Below are 21872 nucleotides of genomic sequence, written 5' to 3'. Positions count from 1 at the left end.
AGGAATTTCAAATTTACTTCTATTTTGAAGAAATCTGTAGAAATTGTGCAGAATTTCTGCAAAATTACATCTTTAGTTAGAAGACTTTTGTAGATAATCTGCAGAGTTTCTGCAGAAATCTGAGTTTTTCCTTTCATATTTGAATGGAATTGCTCTGCAGTTCAGGTATCTGATCTGCAATGCACATCCCAAATTTAGTAGTTGCTTTGGGGTTCAAAAACTTTGAAATACTCGGTCAAATTTCTTTTCATTCTACAGATGTATATCTAGAAGAAAATAATTACAGATGCACCAAATACCATGTTTTGCTGAATACCAAATATTTGGTTACAATTTTTAAATGTAATATTTGAATTGTATACCAGTTTAAAATAAAAAATATTTATATATTTCGGGACATGTAAATGCTTTTCTATTTATAACATTGTAAATTTATTTTCATGAAGCATAATTATTAGTTTAAAGTAAATCATTCTCAAAGCAAAAGCAAATTAATATGGCTTATTTGGTTTATGTCTATTTGCAATTCTGCATAAATGGATAACTAGTTTCCTTCCTAATACATGATTTGATAACTGATAATCATAGTAACATTTTATGCCATAAATAAAGAATTTTGCATTCACCTTACAAACAAATACAAACCCATGTTGCTTAAAATACAATTACAATTTATTTATTCAAGGGATTTTCTGTTCTGTTCTGGCAGCTGATAGATAATAATAATCATCATCATTAAAATTAAAAATTTGAACATTGGAAAATATTTTAGTTTTTTGTTTTTAAGTGCAAAAGATTATTTAACTTTGATTGCAATGATTATTATTATTATTATTTTTTGCATAATATTAAATATTTAATAATATGTAAAACTTTACATATTATTAAATATTTAATATTATGTAAAACTTTAGAAATGAAAGTACTGTAAAATTTTAGTATCCAAATGTTTTCCTTTGTTTTTGTTAGCTGCACATTTTAGCCAAAAAATTTGCAGTTAATGTTAAATAGCAATAAACTGACTCTTTATATTTATTACTATATGTTTTTATTACTCTCATGACTATATTTATTACTACCATGAGATTTCATCGCATTGAAGCTGAGAGTGCCAACAAACTAATAGAGAATGTAAATTTATCTCTCTAGCAAGAGTCCGCAGGCATGATGCAGTTCAACTCGAAAATCAAAGGTAAAGCTTGGTTATTATGCAGTAAGTTACTGTCCCAGTGGCAGAACCGCCGTGACACAGCATCACAGACAAGGAAACCCTTATCGCAGGCAGCTGTCCGCAGTAAAAAAATACAAGTTGTCTGCAAAATAAAATAAAATAAAATAAAGATTGTCCGCACAGAAAAAAAAGGCGTCCCCAACAGTGGGACATTTATTTGCATGAACTGCTGATGCGGGTAGAGAATGCACACCTGATTCACCTGCCCACTGCAGGTATAAACCAAAACAAAATAATCTTTTTCAAATTGTTTACTGAAAAAGCAAACCTGAAATCAAAATAACGCATATTTGCATATTTCGGTAGATTAAAACAAAAAGTCAGCACACTTCTATGATACAAGCCATAAATAACTAACAGTGAATAATTTTACTTGTTTGTTTTATCATATCGTTAGCAGTGGTGGTGATTATCAACATTAGTTTCTGGTGTTAAACCTTTACTCATCCTTTTTTTTTTCTACAACTACGAATTTTCGGTGAATATGTTAGTGATATTAATAATATTCATCATGCAAATCTATTAAATAGTAATTCTAAAATTATTTTACTTTAATAAACTTTTTATTAACTGTTTTTTTAATTTTAATGCTTTCATTGTGAAAAATGCAATGTGTTTGCATCCAATATGAGAATTGAATTTTTACTCTTTTTTTCAAGCTAACTTGCTCTATATGGAGGCAAATAAATTTAAAGTCTATTAAAACTATCGTTTCAAGATTTTAAAACGGAATTTCGTTTTTGTTTATGAGTCAAAAACTTAATTGCTGAATAGATAGTTTAATTTTAGTTTTGCTGCAACTGTGTCAATAGATGTTAGTGAGATGTTTATCATAGGCTTCTAAAATGCAATTCTAAAATAGTTTTTTAAAAATATTTCTTTTGTATCCGCTTTGAGAATCGAATTTTGATGTTTAGTACGCTTTGTTAAAAAGCAAACAAATAAATTATCCTTTTATTTTTATTAAAAGCAAGAAATTTAGAAGTTTTAAACAAAATTCTGAGATTTTTAAGAGTTTCAAATAGTTAAATGCTCAACCACTGCTTGAACTTTATTTTTTCGTTACAATTATCTGAAATATATGCGTATAAAAGTACCAATTCACATTTATAGCATAATTTAATATAATGTGGAATGGTGTGTAGCTTTAATATACTTAAGGAGTTCCTATCTGGCAGAGACACGCCACTGAGCCCCCCCCCCAAAAAAAAACCCCTTTAAGAATGATATTATCAAGGGAAAAAAGAAAAAATATCACAAAAAAAAACCCATTTTGAAATTTTTGTACCCTTCCCCCCCCGATTATTTGAGTTTCCCAAAATGAATTGATTTTTCACAAAAAAAAAAAAAAAAAAAATGTACCTTGTGAAAAATCATGGACGACCTCATTATTGAAAATCCCTTTTCAATAACCAACACATGTTTGCAAACGTCAGGTGCCCACCAAGGACAGGGGGTCATAAGATTGCACCTTTAAAAATTTTAAGCGTAGGGGGGAGGTAATTTGAGAGATTTTGGTCTCAGTTTGGGGTGGGGTTCTCGTTCTTGAAAGGGGAGTGCTTCATAGAATTTAGGGAGGTGCGCCATCGTCTTTGGGGGGGGGGGGGGAATGGTCATCTCAAATCCTAATTTCAAATAAAATTATTTTAAAAAAGGGTCATTTATTATTATTTTAATTGAAACCATCCTCAAAATTTTGCGGACAGATTATAAAACTCTAAAACCTTGTCTCGGACAGCTACAAAACTTTCTGCCACTAGGGTTACTGCCAGGGCTAAGGTAGAACTATGTGCAATGTACCGATAGCCCGGTTAACCCATCCAGAGAGCACAGTCTCTTAACTTTATCTACCAGTTTGTTGGCATTCTCAGCTTCAGTGAGATGACATCTGCCTCCAGCTCGGTTATTCCCTATTTCAAACTAGTGAGTTCATAACACAGATGAAACTGCAGTGTCTGGTTGATATAACCGGTCTGTCATTATATGGCATGAGCCAACTGAATATTCAGAGCATCTCTAAAAATAAAGTATAAACATAAAAAGACAGCAAGTATTTGCTAAAGTTACTAATTGGCAAATTTAATCATCCCATAAGTTACAGAATTTGAACATTGTTGTCCTGTAGCTTACAGATTTAGATATCATTAAAATGAAAGTTTCACAACTAGTGATAATTGTTAATCTGGTTTTAAAATTTTCCAATGAAAGTTTTATTTTATTAATTTTTAAATTTTGCGTAGTAATGCAGTGGATTTAAAAAGTACTTGAATTGCTCTATTATACTGGTCTTGTTGCTTAATAAATTTTTGTTACAATTTCCAAGAAATTAATCAAAAGTAAAAAGGCATCATCGTATAACCGTGAAAACTTCTAGTTTGATTTACTGAGGCAAATAAGTTGTATAAATATATGAGAGTTAGAGGGAAAATTAACAAAATTGTGTTGTCCCAAGAAATAATCAAATTCCTTTGAACCTTTTTTCAATCTTTATATCTATGAATGCCCTTTTCTTATGCTTTGTAGGAATTTTTATGGTGTTTTCTTTTTTCATGAAAAAGTTTATTGAAAGAAAAGCTTAGTTTTTCGATTTGAACATAGTTGAATTATATTTTCGAAAGAAGAGAAATGGGCAAAAAATGCTCTAAAGTGATTAAAAAGAAAGCCCTTTTTTTCTCTCCATTTGTTGGTGCTACTGACTAATGATTACATCATTAGCAGCACACACTTGATGGCTTTAGATTTTTTAAAATTGCTATAAGATTTTGTAAGTCTTTTTAAAGCAATTGGTATTACAGTCGCCCTTTCATAGTGACCGAAGGAGCAAAAGGAGCAAAGCAAAGGACCAAATAAAACATTTTTGTGGCCATAATTTGTATAAAAATTTTAGTAATCTTATCTAATAATAAAGCTGAAAGTCTCTCTGTCTGGATGTCTGGATCTCTGTGATGAGCATAACGCTTAGACCGTTCAGCCTTTTTTCATGAAATTTGCCACAGAATTAGTTTATAGCATGGGGGTGTGCTCCTCGAAGCAATTTTTCGAAAATTCAATTCTGTTCTTTTTCTATTCCAATTTTAAGAAAATTTTACGAGCAAATTATCACAACGTGAATCAGTAAATTACCAAATTATCATAACATGGAACCGTAACAGGGGCAAGCAAATTAACATAACAAATTGGTGAGAAATTCATCATCCAGTATTTGTAAATATACAGGCAAACCAAATGACCTTTTAATTTTCTACTATGGGCAAAGCCGTGCGAGTACCACGAGTACTCAATAAAAGGTGAAAGAGAGTTAAAGCTATTACATTATAACCACTAATTCATTAGCTTCATGATTAATTTTCTTGACTAATCATTTGTATTTTCAAAAGAAGTTGTAGTAAACAGCTAGACATTACTGCTTTTAAAATTTTAAATAGATTAAAAGCCATTAAAATAACATTTTGTTGAATTTTTCTATAAAATATGAATTAAAAAGCAGTTAATTTGCCAATTAATTCCTTTTTTATGGATCATTGCAGGCAGAGTATATATTATACATGTACTAAAAGAATGAATGAAATAAAGAAAAACATAAAATCTACCACTTTTCGATAGAGACAATATTTTTTTTTTTAAAAATAAAATGTCCTTTTTCTCAACTATGTCTTGCTATTAGAGTTGGATTCCTTTGCCCAAATCTGAGACAAACTAATGATATGCACCACATAACTGCTGTAAAATATTAGGCTTAGTTGGGTAGCTACATAATTAATTGTAATGTTATTGCAGATGGACAGTTGATATGGAAGGAGCTGTTGGAACTCTATACGAAGGAGAAAAATTTCAGTTATTGTTCAAATTCACTCAAAAATATCCCTTTGATTCACCAGAGGTATTATATTTTGAGTTTTTATGTTTGTAGATATGTTCGTTTTCTACTATAGAGTCTCATTTCTGTTTACAAAAATCTATTGTGTAATATTAGCTATACCTGCATGCCTGTGCCTAAGCTCTAAGTCAGCATTTTTTGTATTGTGTTCCCCGGAACCCAGGGGCTCCATAGAGATCAATCAAGGCTTCCACAAAACTCTCTATCTGTATTTTCCTAGCTTTTTACAAAACTTCAAAAATCAATTCAAATAATGATTTTTTAAAACTTGAACTTTTTAATTTTAAACTTTAAAACTTTGTGTCAGCAAATATTTTTATTCATAGTTGTTTTCAGATTTTACTTTTTGTTAATTTTTCAAAGTACGTTTTGTCATAAGAAAAATTTTATTTGCAATAATTATATTTTTGACTGTTCATAAAACATTTCAAGAGTGTTGCTTCAAACTAGACTATGAATGAAAAAAAACAGGGGTTCCATGAAAAAGGAGGTCTTTTAAAAGGGTTTACCTCATGACCTCGGTTCAAAAATTAAGAAACACTGCCCTAAGTCCAATAACGGTCCCTTGATCTCATTCAAATTTTCTTTCTCACCAAAAAAAAAAAATGTTGACTAAAATGTGCACACCACAAATTTAAATATTCTTGTGAAAAATCAATGTTTCTTCTTGAAAAATTGCATCCTGTTAGTCAGGGAAGGTCATGGATTTCAAAACTTGAAGTATAGCAGATACCCTGGATTTTACCAGTGGCAGGACAAAGGGGAGGATCAGCCTCCCCCTCCCCTAGTCAATCTTTGTGTTCCCCAAACTTGGAAAGTAAATCGGCTGATAGTTTAGGTTGCCTATCACTGATTAAAGGCATTTCTGTCTCTGATTCAGTGTTAAAGGTAGTTAAAAGGATAGCAACCAAGCTGACATTACAGGCTGCTGTATATACTGTCAAAATGATCGTTCAGACTCTTGTTGTCTTGAAAATAACCCCATATCCTAACTCGAGGCTCAAGACATGGCTGTAGGAGGTAAGGCATTAGGGCCTGACGAGCAAGATTTCTGTCATCATGGTTATTAGTGACTATAGGTTGCTAAGGGCCAGAGTCAGATAAAGGTATAAAGTATCTGCGCACGAAACTCAAAAGTATCTGCAAGCTAATCATTGTCTATTACGTACAAAAAAAAAAAAACTTGAATTTTGACATCTTGAATTCAAATTATGTTTTTCGCAATCACGAGTGTGTGTATGTAGGCGTGTGTGTTTGTGTGTGGGGGTATGTGTTTGTGTGTAGGGGTATGTGCATGTGTGTAGACATGTGTGTTTGTCTGTGTGCTGGCATAAGTGTGTGGGTAGTTGTGTATATGAATGTGTGTATGTGTGTGTAGGCATATGTGCTTGTGTCAGTGTGCAGGCATGAATGTGTGGCTAGTTGTGTGTATGTGTGTGTGCGTGCGTGCGTGTGTGTAGGACATGGATGCAACCTGGAGACGGCTTTCGCTATAGGAGCAGCATCGTGAGGAGCCGGTCGACGGTGACAGGGTGCGGAGGGTGACGGTGGGAAAATAAAAAGATAGGACATCAAAACAGTCAAATGAGAACAATAAGCAATCGTGATTGCTCAAAAAAAAAAAAAAAAAAAAAAAAAAAAAAAAACGGAGAGGGGGGGGGGGGAGTGTCCGGATTCCAAAAAAAAAAAAAATTATCATAAGAAATAAATATTTGCAGGTATATGCTTTGAGGTTACCAGGAACTAATTTTCATGCCAATTATGTGAGCCTATGGATGCAAAGACCTAAGCTAAATTTCAAAATTTTAAAACTAAGCTTCTTTTAGCAGTCTATATTATCTAGCTATGAATATTACGTTTTACATTAGCAATGTTAATTTTAAACAAATTAGAAGTAAAGAAGGAGAACCTGAATGATTGTCCCGAGATGCGCTTGCTCGCAACGAATGTATCCGCACAGCAGCGAATATATTCGCCTTACGCGCTTGCGTACACACTATGCATTAGTATTTTTTACAAATTAATTAAATACTATCAGTTTAAAACAAATTAAAAGTGAAAAGTAAGAACTTGAACGATTATCGCGAGATGCGCGTGCCCACTGCGAATGTATTCACCTTACGCGCTTGCGTATATACTATCTATTTATAACTGTTGCAAATTAATTAAAAGTATCAGTTTAAAACAAATTAGAAATAAGCAGTAAGAATTTAAACGATTATCGCGAGGTGCGCGAGCACGCAGCGAATGCATCCGCACAGCAGCGAATACATCCACCGAACGCACGGGTATACTATATACATCTTGTAATAATTTTTACAATCTAAATAAATAATATCAATATTAATTTAAAACGAATTAGAAGTAAAGATATTGTCTTTACTTCTTTTTCGTTTCAAATTGATCTTCAATTGATCTAATCTTTATCTTTTATTTAAGAACTTTTACGATTATCGGACGACGTGCAACTCCGGGGCGAATGAATCCGCTCGTCAGCGGATGTATCCGTGCACGGCGTGCGCGCGTGCATCTACATTATCTAGCTTTGCTGAGGGCACGCCGTTCCTGTATGACCTTCCTGAACCAGGCATTTCCATATGCCAACCGTCATATGATCTCACTGAGGTCAGCAGCAATACTGCAATACCATAAACGGCTATCCCAGTAGGCTTCAATTCAACCTCAATCAAAGTTCTTTTAAGCATTTGCACTTCATACACAAGGTATTACAACAATATCTCACCAAGTAAACAAGTTTTAAAGGCAATTTGTGTAGGCAAAATTTGCTATTCAATTTTTTTCAGTTAACACATTGTAGATGGTGCTACTGCCCCCTGTTTACATGAATATGTTGAAAATCTAACCATTTGCTTATCGCAGCATCTTTTTAATGTCGGGTAAATTTCACATCTGTAGCGTGTCACCTTCTTGATGTAGCAATTTTAATGACCAGTTGTGCTTTCAATTAAAAAAAAAAGCAGTGCATATATAATTAGCAACCAGAGTTATTTTTTAAGAATGTGAGAAAAGCAAAGTTTTACTCTGATTTGTTGTCTTCTTAATTTTTTTATTGTATTTGATTAGGTGACCTTCATTGGCCCCAATATTCCTGTCCATCCTCATGTATATAGCAATGGGCATATTTGTCTCTCCATTCTGACTGAAGATTGGTCTCCTGCTTTATCCGTTCAATCTGTGTGCCTCAGCATAGTCTCCATGCTTTCCAGTTGTAAAGAAAAGGTGTTTCAATCTTTTACTTTTCAGGGTTTATTCTTGTTCAAAGTACCTGTATATCTTTAAATAACCAATTTTGACTGAATCTAACTTTAACTTGATAAGGAGTAAAAGAATGGATATGATTTTACACTCACAATAAGCGGAACAAATGGAAGATCATGGGTATAAAATTATTTCTTAGGTGGAAAATAAGTACATGAATTAGATGTATCTTAAAATGCACATTATGTGAAGTAGTATTTTGCATAAAACACCCAAATTTAAGCGGTTCAAGATTTTCTATCTCGGGATAAATAACCATCTCAATAAAATTTTTAAAATAAAAATCAAAATGGACAGAAAAAAATGATAGCATGCATATTTTTGATATTGGGAAAGTTTGGTTTGAAATGACCAGAACTGCACTTTTCTTCATTTGTGGCGTGATTTTCTTGGAATAATTGAAAACTACCGGAATACTTAAATTGTCCTTTTTGACCCAGAAAAGTTATCTTGTCCTTTTGAGTGCATTGTGAAAAGTCCTTAGTATTTTTTTAAAAAATTCTATTATTTTCTTAAATATATTTTAGGAATAGAATAATGTTATCATCTAGAAACTTTACCTTCTTTTTTCGTATAAATGCTCCGTACTAAAAGGAAAAAAAAAACCTATATATGTGTCTAAAACTTTAAGCAGTTGGCACTAAAAATTAATCTTGTTCCTCTCTGGGATTTATTTGTTTACTAATTTAATTAAAACCATTTAAATATTAAAGGTTTCCCAAACTAATTTATGTCTCAAAACATACAAGTTACTTGTGATGAAGATCCTAGTATGTCTCTTTACTTTGCCCCGTTATCGATTATCGGCATAGAAGAGAAAAATGATAGGGAATACATTTTTCAGTGTTAAGTTGTACCTTAAAATTAAGCAAATCATTTAGTGACATCTCGAAGTCTCTAAGTGGTCTAGTTGCTGAGATATAAACAAAAGCAGGCCTTAGAAGTATAATAAAAGTGCTTAAAAATTGTACATAATAACTATAAGAAATTTAATAGTGGATTTTTTAAAATATCAATTCAGCGTAAAAGCAAAACTGAAAAAAAATTTGATGTCAAAAAGAACACTTTTCAAAAATCCTGATTTCAAAAACAAACCTCTTTATGCATAACTAAGAAAAATGTTCCTTTCCAGTCATTGTTGAATTTTTTCTTTGCCTTTCGCTTTGGAGGCATTTATTTCCCTCAAGTATGTGGTTAAATCTTCCTAAAATATGATTTTTTCCTTCTTGTTTTCATTTGAAAACCTTTAATTTTGCAGTTACTTAAATGTTAAAAGTATTGTGTCTGGGCACTAAGTGCTGCCAGAATTACCTTTTTTTTTTTTTTTTTAAATCTATAGTCTTTACATGTATATACACTGAAGAGCCAAAACATTATGACCAACCCTAACTTTTTCGAAGAACTCGTCTGGATGACGTGGAGACCATATGATAAGGTGGGATTGGAATATAACTGGGGCTGGTGAAGGTAAGGCTTCATTCAAGCACTTTCTTTTGCAAGTTATGGGAAAGGGTAACAATCTTAGTGAATTTGATAGAGGGCAGATTGTGATGACCTGAAGACTCGAAACAAGTATCTCAGGAACTGCAAGACTGATAGCTTGTTCACAATCTGTTGGGTTTTTAGTACTTATGCAAAGTGGAAAAAAGACGGTGAAATCAACAGTAGGCATAAAGGTGTTGGACAGCCACGCGTCATCAAAGATAAGGGACGTCAGAGACTAGGCCGCTTGGTAAAGCAAAATGGGAGGCAGACAGTTGATCAACTAAAAACGCAACGCAGGTGCGAGAGGAAGTGTTTCCAAACACACAGTTCAGCGGACACTGTTGGATACGGGACTGCGCAGCAGACATCCCGCTCGTGTGTCTATATTGACCAATCGTCATCACCAACTACACCTACAGTGGGCCCCCAGAACACTGAGACTGGTCCTTGGATGACTGAAAGAGAGTTGTCTGGTCCGAGGAATCGCGATTTCTTATTCATCACATGGATGGTCGTGTCATGGTTCGCCGTCTTACAAGTGGGAACAGTTGCTCCCGTCGTGTACCGTTGGTCGTAAACAGGCTGGTGGTGGCAGTATTATAGACCAAGAGCTGACCCCCCCAAAACACGATTTATCTCTTTTATGGCTTGTGGCCGGTTAAAATAATAAAAAAATGCAATTTAAAACTTTGGCTCGAATCCCCCCCACTAATTTTGGGTCAAACGGCTGCGTGGGTGGGTTGAAAGGTCAAAAAAAATGAAAAATATCAAAGTGATGAGTTAAATGGCTAAAAACTATATAATAGCATTAAATTAATAAGAAAAAAACCCGTAGCGAATTTCCCCCCCCAGCTATGTTGGGGCGAACGTGGTGCCCCCCAGGGGTAAAGTGTATCGATTATTAAACTTAAAAAAAAATGATCACTTTCGTGGGGGGGGAATTTTACAGGGTATTAGTTTCATTATTTTGATTGCCAAAAAAAATTCCCCCCCAGTAACTATGGGTCAATTTGTCAAAAAAAAATTTTTTTTGTTCCTCTTTATTTGGTTCAAGTCGAGTATTATTCGAACTTACGCATGACTGTTTAAGTTGCAAAAAAACCCCCCAAAGTTGGAACGTTTTTTCATTAAAAAAAACTCGTAGCAATCCCCCCCCACACCTATGGAGGGGGTTGCTACGCGGGTGCGCAGTTTTTACAACGTGGTGCCCCCCCCCCCCCCCAGGGATGAATTGTCGATTAATTAAATTAAAAATAAATGATCACTTTCGTGGAGGGAATTTTACAGAGTATACATTTAATTGCAAAACAAAATATCTCCTCCCCAGCAATTATGAGTCTACTAGCTGCATTGCCAGGCGTTGCACGGTCTACCTCAAAAATGTACGTGTATTCGGCGTTCCAAGCATTTTATACAATTATATAATTTTTCTCGCTTTCATTACATTACTTATTGCTGCTCCACTCCTATTAGTCAAAGCGCAATGTTATATAGCCTATAGCCTTCTCAATAAATGGACTATTCAACACAAAATGAATTTTTCAGTTCGAACCCGTCGTCCCTGTAGACCAAGAGCTGAGCCCCCCAAAACACGGTTTATCTGTTTTTATGGCGGGTTGGCCGGTTAAAATAATTAAAAAAATGTGATTAGAAATTTTGTCTCTAATCCCCCCCCCCTCCGCCCACTATTTTCGGGTCACACGCTGCATGGGTGGATGAAAGGTCAAAATAAAAGAAAAATATTAACATAAGTGAAATGGCTAAAAAAGTATATAATAACATTAAATTAATTAAAAAAAACCACGTAGCAAATCTCCCCTCCAGCTATGTTGGGGGCGAATGTGGGAGTCCCCCCCCCCCAGAAGTGAATATCGATTGTTAAAAATTAAAAAAAAAATCACTTTCGTGGGGCTGGGGATGGGGAACTTTACAGGGTATTTGTTTCATTATTTTGATTTCCAAAAAATCTCCCCCCCCCTCCCCCAGTAACTATGGGTAAATTTGTCAAAAAAAAAACGTTTTTTGCTTCTCTTTATTTGGTCCGAGTCCAGTACTATTCGAACTTTCTCATGACCTCTTAAATTGTAAAAAACAATTGCAATTATTTATTCTGTAAAAAAAACACGTAGAAAATCCCCCCCCCCCCAGCTATGTTAGGGCGAACTTGTTGCCCCCCAGGAGTGAATTATCGATTGATTATATAAAAAAAAAATTACTTTCGTAGAGAGGAGGGATTTTCTCAGAGTTTACATTTGATTGTAGCAGGAAACCCCCCCCCCCCAAAAGAATGTTTTTAATTTAAATTAGAAATTTTGAAATATTTTTCAAAATGGAAAGGAAGCAATTCAGCGTCCGTACATCTGCTTCTACCATTGTGTGCTCAGCATGAAAAGAATGAAGGGGAAAGTATACGCCTGTGATGATTTCTTCTTGCTGTTTCGAGGGCAGTTTCGTCAGTGATCAACTGTAGCCAACACAGTGAAGTCGTTATAGCTGTTGGTTTTTCTTTTCGGAGCACGCTTGTACCGCATCCTTAAACTGAAAACGTAAAAAAAATCCTTTTTTTCAAAAATATATTTTGATGTTTTTATATTATGAGTGTTTTAAAGGGTAATTTTAAGTGTAGCCAGCCACCAGATAAAAGATAATGTTTTGACAGAAACTTTATTTGAAGGAATAAAAGTTTCAAAGATTCGAAAACACTGAAAACTGAAATTCCGTGATTTAGATTTTTCTGAGTTCTTAACAGAAGCAGATTTATATCATCGAGATTGCAGGAACATTTTTATCAAACTAGATAGACACTATCACAACCAATATGCTGAAGGTAAATAAATCTATATGAATTTCCAAATTATTATTTTAAAAATTCATTTAACGCATCGGATTAACGCATTAACATTTACAAGTAAAAAAGTCGTTATTGCAATTTTAACATAAAATCACTTGTGTTTGTGAAATAAACTCATAATTACTGGGGTAGGGGGAGATTTTTTTTTTTTTTGCAATTAAAACAATTAAATGTATACTCTAGAGATAATATACTAAATTATCTTTTATCTGGTGGCTGGCTACACTTAAAATTACCCTTTAAAACACTCATAATATAAAAACATCAAAATATATTTTTGAAAAAAGGATTTTTTTACGTTTTCAGTTTAAGGATGCGGTACAGTGTGCTCCGAAAAGAAAAACCAACAGCTATAACGACTTCACTGTGTTGGCTACAGTTGATCACTGACGAAACTGCCCTCGAAACAGCAAGAAGAAATCATCACAGGCGTATACTTTCCCCTTCATTCCTTTCATGCTGAGCACACAATGGTAGAAGCAGATGTACGGACGCTGAATTGCTTCCTTTCATTTTGAAAAATATTTCAAAATTTCTAATTTAAATTAAAAACATTTTTTTTTTGGGGGGGGGGGATTTTTTTCCTGCTACAATTAAATGTAAACTCTGAGAAAATCCCTCCTCTCTATGAAAGTAATCTTTTTTTTTTATTTAATCAATCGACAATTCACTCCTGGGGGGCAACAAGTTCGCCCTAACATAGCTGGGGGGGGGGGATTTTCTACGTGTTTTTTTTACCGAATAAATAATTGCAATTGTTTTTTACAATTTAAGAGGTCATGGGAAAGTTCGAATAGTACTGGACTCGGACCAAATAAAGAGAAACAAAAAACTTTTTTTTTTGACAAATTTCCCCATAGTTACTGGGGGCGGGGAGATTTTTTGGAAATCAAAATAATGAAACAAATACCCTGTAAAGTTCCCCATCCCCAACCCCACGAAAGTGATTTTTTTTTAATTTTAACAATCGATATTCACTTCTGGGGGGGGGGGGGCTCCCACATTCGCCCCAACATAGCTGAAGGGGAGATTTGCTACGTGGTTTTTTTAAATTAATTTAATGTTATTATATACTTTTTAGCCATTTCACTTATGTTAATATTTTTCTTTTATTTTGACCTTTCATCCACCCATGCAGCGTGTGACCCGAAAATAGTGGGCGGAGGGGGGGGGGGGATTAGAGCCAAAATTTTTAATCACTTTTTTTTATTATTTTAACCGGCCACCCCGCCATAAAACAGATAAACCGTGTTTTGGGGGCTCAGCTCTTGGTCTACAGGGACGACGGGTTCGAACTGAAAAATTCATTTTGTGTTGAATAGTCCATTTATTGAGAAGGCTATAGGCTATATAACATTGCGCTTTGACTAATAGGAGTAGGGCAGCAATAAGAAATGTAATGAAAGCGAGAAAATTTATATAATTGTATAAAATGCTTGGAACGCCGAATACACGTACATTTTTGAGGTAGACCGTGCAACGCCTGGCAATGCATCTAGTAGACTCATAATTGCTGGGGAGGAGATATTTTGTTTTGCAATTAAATGTATACTCTGTAAAATTCCCTCCACGAAAGTGATCATTTATTTTTAATTTAATTAATCGACAATTCATCCCTGGGGGGGGGGGCACCACGTTGTAAAACTGCGCACCGCGTAGCAACCCCCTCCATAGGTGTGGGGGGGGGGTATTGCTACGAGTTTTTTTTAATGAAAAAACGTTCCAACTTTGGGGGGTTTTTTTGCAACTTAAACAGTCATGCGTAAGTTCGAATAATACTCGACTTGAACCAAATAAAGAGGAACAAAAAAAATTTTTTTTGACAAATTGACCCATAGTTACTGGGGGGGAAATTTTTTTGGCAATCAAAATAATGAAACTAATACCCTGTAAAATTCCCCCCCACGAAAGTGATCATTTTTTTTTAAGTTTAATAATCGATACTTTACCCCTGGGGGGCACCACGTTCGCCCCAACATAGCTGGGGGGGAAATTCGCTACGGGTTTTTTCTTATTAATTTAATGCTATTATATAGTTTTTAGCCATTTAACTCATCACTTTGATATTTTTCATTTTTTTGACCTTTCACCCACCTACGCAGCCGTTTGACCCAAAATTAGTGGGGGGGATTCGAGCCAAAGTTTTAAATTGCATTTTTTTATTATTTTAACCGGCCACAAGCCATAAAAGAGATAAATCGTGTTTTGGGGGGTCAGCTCTTGGTCTATATGATTTGAGGGATTTTTCCTGGCAGGCTCTGGGACCCTTAGTTGTGGTAGAACATATCATGAAGGCTGTGGAGCTGTGGATTATCTAAACATCATGGCAGATCAGGTGCACCCAGGGTTGGCAAGTTTCTGCCGAGGTGGTTAAAACCACTGGTAGAAACCGGTTAAAACCGGCATGGCAAAAACCCATTTCTGCCACATTTGTGGCAGAAACTGGCAAAAACTCAAAAAATGACATAAAAGAAATCTTTGATACGCAATAGGAATTTAGCACAGAAAAATAATGAAATGTTAGCCAAAGCACAATTTAATTACAATATCATTAAAAATCAAACATTACGTTTTTTGCACTCTGCAGCTGTCTCTAAGAAAAGGTGAATTGAAAATATAAATGATTTCTTAATTTAATATGAATAGAGGAGAAATAACAGAATTTTCTCGCAACAGAAGAAGTACTAGATGGCAATGCCATCAAGGAGTCAGCAAAGATTCATGAAAATAAATTGTATATATTTTTAAACTGATCCACTATGTAGTAACTGGGGTGGTTTTAAAATATGACTGGAAAAATAAGTTTTTGGAAATAGGGTCAATTTGTTTTGTAAAGATGTGATATTAGGTATAAAATCGAGGTTACTATCGGCAAGTAAAATTCTGGCATTTTCTTCTTGAGCACATGATAATTTTAATCCCAAGCATTTTAGACGACACGTATAAGCTAGCAAATGACAACCAGTAACTGCCTGTTTAAATCTGTATGTCACTTCTTTTTCTTAAGTGCTCTTAAGATTCTTGTCCTTTAGATTATTCCAAATGTTACGAGCATCTGCAGTTCAGCAGTTCTCTTTCTGATCAAACTAAATCATGGACAATGAGTTTTATTTTTTACAATGATGAAATGGAATTATTTTTTAGTTTACTTAAACAAATATCATTTTATAATTACTTGAATTAATAAAGATGCTTTTTAATTTTTGCCAGTTTCTGCCGGTTTTTACCCGTTATAACCAGTTTCTGCCACCGGCAGGGCAGAAACCCAACCCTGGGTGCACCCGTACATGGCGTCGATCTTCCCTCCTGGAAAAGGCATCTTCCAGCGGGACCATGTCCCATGTCACTAAGCTAAAATTGTGCTGGAGTGGTTCCAACAGCATTATGAAGAATTCCAATAAATGCCCTGGCCACCAAATTCACCGGATCCTATAGAGTACATTTAGAATTTCATAATAAGGCAGCTCAGAGCTGAAACACCACCATGTCAAGATATCTCAACTTTGCGTGACCGCCGTATTAACATTTGGTCCAGTCTATCTCTAGACGTCTACCAAGAGCTTGTGGCATCCATGCCAAGGCAAGTCGTAGCTGTTTTGAAGGCCAAAGGTGGCACAATGCGTTATTGACTGGGTGGTCATAATGTTTTGGCTCATCAATATAAATGACTGTATTTGGATTGGAAATAATGTTTAAAAAAGGCCTCTGGAGAGTTTTAACACCCCAAAGCCCTTCAGTGCACCATTGTGTCAGGGTGTAATTTAGTTTTTCTAGTAAACAAAAACTATGCCAGACTGAGTTAATTACCCGCTCCTCCCCTTCCCGCCGAAAAAAAGTTCAATCTTATGATTTTGTAAGAGTAGCAGCCGTGAGGTTACCTACAATGAATTTTTCCGAATTGCAACCTTATTTCTTTTCAACAAATCTAATTTAACACAAACAAAGCTTGTAAAAGTAACTTAGTAAAGTTAGCGCAGGAAAGTTAAAATTTAATTTTGAACCAAATCTAGAATTTAAAAGTTTTCCTGGAGAGCAATGCAATTGGTATGTAATGAACTCAGATTACGTAAATAAATGGTGAAATAACATGCACATAGGAGGCAGTGAGAAGCAAAAGGATCCAAGTGACAAAATGTAAAATTTGGAGATAACCAGTTCAAATGGTAGGTGAATCTCTCCGTTGTTTTGAAACAAGAGCCCTGGTAGGTGCTGTTAAACGGCATGGTTTAGAAAAAAATTTCAGTGAAAAGCTACCTAGGACATCATCTTTTAACATGTTTTACTCAAAACTTAACAGGGTTCGTACGCTCCAGGAAAACCGGGAAAACCTGGAATTGTCAGGGAAAATGAAACACTGAAAAATGTCAGTTAAAACTCGGAGATTTTTCCAAATTTGCTTCTCAAATTTTTTTTTTTACAATTTTTTCCCAGGAAATTTTGTTTTATGAGATCTAATCTTCATTTTTATCGATGTTTCCTTAAAAATTTTAAATCAGAATGACACAGCAATAAAAAAAGTGGCGATCCAAAAAAACTTCCACAGCCTCTCCAATTATATTTTTGATCCTCAATAGTTCCCAAAAAAATAATTCCTTGGGTGAATAGGAATTATGCTCAAACTCAACAGGGAAGAAAGCAATTTACTGCTTGGAAGCACAAGCTTGAAGATGTGTGTGTGTGTGGAGCGGGGATCTGGGGAAATCGTCTTTTTGATCGGAAAGTCTTTTCAGCTACATGTGAAACGTAGTCGCCAGTTTTGGTCATTCACAAGATGGAAGCAGACACGATCCTTAAACGTCTAAATTTCCAGAAAGAAGGCAGTATTGGATGTTTTCTGTAATTGTAAATCGATGAAAATAATACAAAATGTGCTGCAAATTGTTTTTTTATATTATTATTATTTTTGTAAATAATTTTCTTGAGAAATAAATTTTTTTTCTTAAAACTCAATCTTATCCTCATTGACTTGGACGCTCCTTATTGCTTTGGACACAAATGTGCTAAAAACTTTTCAACTGAATTGTAGTTTCATGAAGATTTATTATTTTTAAATTGTTTTCATGCTATGAATTAAAAAATATTCTTATTTTTGGGTGTAGCCGCCATATTTGGTCATTCCCAAGATGAAGTACACAAGACTTTTTAAGTGCCTAAGTTCCCGAAAACCGCATTGGATATTTATTGCGATGCAAACTATTGAAACAATGCAAAATGTGCCTTTTTTTCCCGTATAATTCATAATTATTTTCTGGAAAAATACAAAAATTTATCTTCAGAATATTTTTTAAATTCTAATTGATTTTGACGCTTATGTGCCAAAAACTGACTGTTTTGTCTTAACTGTAGATTTTTAAGAAGTATTAATTATTTATAACTACTTTTATGTTACAAATCCAAAATCTACTTATTATCCTGAATTTTTCACTTAGTCGCCATATTTGGTCGTTTGCACGATGGAAGTAGATGTAAACTTCCAAAAACGGAATTGGATGTTTATCTCAATGTAAACTATTGAAAGTAGCATAAAATGTGCAACAAATTATGAATTTTTAAAAATTAATTTTTTTTTTCTAGAAGAGGAAAATTTTAAGCAAGCATCCTTTAATATGCGAAAGAAAAAAAAAGATTATTGGCATAAGCCTATGATTTTTGTTATTATGCATTTATTCCGATGAATGCAACAAGTTAATCTTATTTATACTGAAAAATAGCTTTGTATGTTGCTCAATATGTTTCGTGATAATATTCTAATAAGAAAATAAAAAGAATTATTGTAGACCAAAAGCGGATGCTAAAAGATTGCTGCTCAACTACAGCAAAATGCTAATATTATGCATGATATGTGGCATCGTAAAAAAGCTAAAATAAGTTGAAAGTACTTGGTTTTCAACAATTAGTAAACCAATTAAAACTATTTTGAACAAAGTGTTTAAAAAAAAACTTAAAATTTTGAGAGAGAAAAAAAAACCCAGATATATTTTTTTTTTAAATCTAAGGGGAAAATTTTCAGTTTTTCTGCATTGCTACTTTAAACAATTTTATTTTTTGAAAATATTGCAATTTAAACTTAATTTTGAATGAATCATGTAACCTGGAATTTTCGAAAAACCAACCTGGAAAAGTCGGGGAATTTTTTTTAACACAAGTGTGAACCCTGCTTAAAAATGTCCACTTACATCCCTTTGCTTCTCACTGCCTCATATGTTTAAATACATTATTTTCCAAAAGCTAGGGGTTAACTTACCTAAATCATAGACCTACCTCTAAATAAAAACAGAATTATAATCTTGGCTAGTGGTTGCTGCAGACTGGATGACCTAAGTCACAAAGATGCTGGTAAACCTCTTTTAAACCTGGTTGTTTATAGGCAGAAATAACATCATGCTATAAAAATGTATATCACTTAAGGTACATCATACAGTTCTTTTTAGAGTTGGAGGGGGGGGGGGATCATTTCGTGCATAAAGCTTTGGGCCAGATGAGTGTGCAACAAGCTACAATTTTATTTTGCATGTACAATTAATTGATTCTATAATGTTCTCTAAAAAACGTCTTAATAGAAATTCTGATTGTGAAAGATTGTGTTGAACTGCATCAGTTGTTTTAGTTACTTATTGTTTTGTGTATCTTTTAGAAACGACCCCCAGACAACACTTTGTATGTAAAAACATGTAGTAAAAATCCTAAAAAGACTAGGTGGTGGTATCACGGTAAGTAAAAAATATTAGTTTGTTAATGTATTACTAATCTCATTTAATGTGTTGTAGTTTTAACATCATGCAGCACAAGTTAAAAAGTGTATATATTTTGTTAGTTTTTTTGCTTTGTCTATATCAGGGGTTTTCAGCTTTTTTTTGGCTTGACACCCTTATCATACATTGAACACATGTGTGGCCCCTCATATGTACATTTTATATTTGTACATTATTTAGCTTACCTGCTTGTAAGCTTAAGGGTGAAAAAAACCAAAGGATACATTTCTTTCTTATAAATAAATGTATGTAAAAGATTTTATTTTTTAAATTAATTTCAATTTTTGGCAAATTTGAAGATAAAATTATAGCACTGAGATTTTTTTTCCTTTTAAAAAAGTTTTCAAAAATTATTTTTAATGATATCTAATTTTTCTTCTTGTTAGACATTTTTGCCCTTGCAAAATGTTTAGTTCAGGTAGTAAGTGGGAAAAAAAGGGGTAAAATATAGTTCAGCTTTTTTCCAAAGCTTAAATATTTAATCAAATTAATTACCAGGTTTTTAAATAACAAAAATAATAACCAGATGATTAAGGGTTTTTTTTTTTTTTTTTGCACATTAAATTGTAAGGTATTTTTAAAGTTTTTTTTTAATCTCTGGAGCCTAACTACTGTTTTAACACTTAATATTAAGTCTTAATTTAAGAGATTTTGGTCTATGCAGATTTTTCATACAATGTAACAGCTGCTCCCCCCCCTCTCCCTTGTAAGATTAGGGTCTACTGTATATGTGTGTGTGTGAATTTTGCAGTCAAAACTTACAGTTTCGTAATTTATTTTCAGATGATTCTGTCTGACATCATGTAAATTAGAAGACATTTTAAATTTTGACACGCTTCTATTATTATTGAAGATCTAAGGACAAAAATTCTCAATCCTGTATAATCTTGCACCAGGAACTCCACTATGCAAGGATAAACAAGAATGAGAGACAGTTAAAAGCTTTTACTATTATTAAATGAAAATATAAGTGCGTTTGATGAATTCAAGCAATTGTGAAATGATCAAGTAAAAAAAAGCTAGGAAACAATTATCTATGCATGTTGTCTTTGTGATATTTGTTTTATTTAAGTATTTAATTAATTTGATAATTTTACAAGCTCATTACTCTTGCATGTGTGTTCCCATGGCGTTGATTCGACTTATTTCAAAATACCTTGAAATTGGGCGTATAATTATGCAGCTTGTTTTATGCTCTTTTTCATAGTGAGAGAACTTTATGGGAAAGTAAATAATTCAAATTCTTGAATTGACTACTGAAATCGATGCTTAAATTAGTTAGTGTAATATTTATAAGAACAATTTTTTATCACCCTATATAGGGAGTTTTCTGTGATTATTTTTTCTTATTCTAAGATTACTGGTGCTTATATCACCTTTTTTTTTCTTTTCAAATTTGATTTGTTAATGAAATTGTATATATGCATGTTTTTCCCATTTTTTTTTCTTTGTGTTGTGTTTAATGCTCATTGAACAAATTTAAAATTAAGTTCTTGCTGAATGCAATAAATTCTACAAATCTTGAGGTAAAAATCTGTACCTCAGAGCCAGACTAGTGTAAGCTCAAAATCGTGATGTGCCATTTATCAGTGCATTGTATGTACAATCCTATTCAGCATCAAACTAATGCGAACATAATTCCAAAAAAAATGTCTTTGTCATTATTTTCCAGTGTTGAAAGAGTGCGTTTCTCATCCTTTAACGTTTTCCCCCCCTCTCCTGTAAAGTAGCAATTATGTGACTTACGTTAGTCTGGCTCTGAGGTACAGAAATATGGTATCATAAACTATCAGGAAAAATATTTATATATTTCAGTTTACAATAGAGCTTCCGAATAAAAAATAATTGAAGAACTTCAACCTAAAGCCCATAACTAAAACTAGAGCAGCATTATAGCACATAATAAATCCCTGATTTTTAAAAAGTTATAGTAAATCTTTTATTTTTTATTACCAAATTTCCTGAACATCTTATTCAATAATTTCTTGCTTGTGTGCAGGTTTTTTTTTTGCTATGAACATAATTTTATGTATGGTAATATAATGCATTTGTTTTGCATTCTGAGCAAGTTTCATTGCAAAAATTAAAATTAAGGTATTCATTCATTAATCATCTTTTAGGGACAAAATAGCTGTAAGGTCATTCCAAATTTTAGATCTCATATTTCTGTGTCAATCCAAAAAAAAAAAAAAAAAAAAAAAAATGTAGATTGCTTGCTGATACTATATCTTTATGCAAAATCCCTGTTAAGGCAAATAAAGCTTCATCCTTATTGGTTTTTGTGAGGACATGAATTTCTATTTATTGCTAGCAAATGATTTTTATTTCAGCCCTACAAATTGTATACAATTTGGAAATCTTATTTTACTCTTAATACTAAGACTAGAGAAAAAAATA

The 21872-nt window shown here is 33.5% G+C and overlaps 1 protein-coding gene across 1 annotated transcript in view; it reads left to right on the top strand.

Annotated features, from left to right (window-relative positions):
* Positions 1–21671, top strand: part of LOC129233177 (ubiquitin-conjugating enzyme E2 W-like) — a 31345-nt gene extending 9674 nt beyond the window's left edge. Inside the window, exons 3-6 of the mRNA XM_054867245.1 lie at positions 5009–5111; positions 8193–8348; positions 19358–19433; positions 20259–21671. Of these exons, the coding sequence (XP_054723220.1) occupies positions 5009–5111; positions 8193–8348; positions 19358–19433; positions 20259–20272 (349 nt within the window). The 3' untranslated portion in view covers positions 20273–21671. The remainder of the gene's footprint in view (positions 1–5008; positions 5112–8192; positions 8349–19357; positions 19434–20258) is intronic.
* Positions 21672–21872: the final 201 nt, after the last annotated feature.

This window comes from Uloborus diversus, unplaced genomic scaffold, assembly GCF_026930045.1.
Source record: "Uloborus diversus isolate 005 unplaced genomic scaffold, Udiv.v.3.1 scaffold_225, whole genome shotgun sequence".
NCBI lineage: Eukaryota > Metazoa > Arthropoda > Arachnida > Araneae > Uloboridae > Uloborus > Uloborus diversus.
Note: the sequence above shows the minus strand (reverse complement) of the source record. Positions and strands in the feature narration are given on the sequence as shown.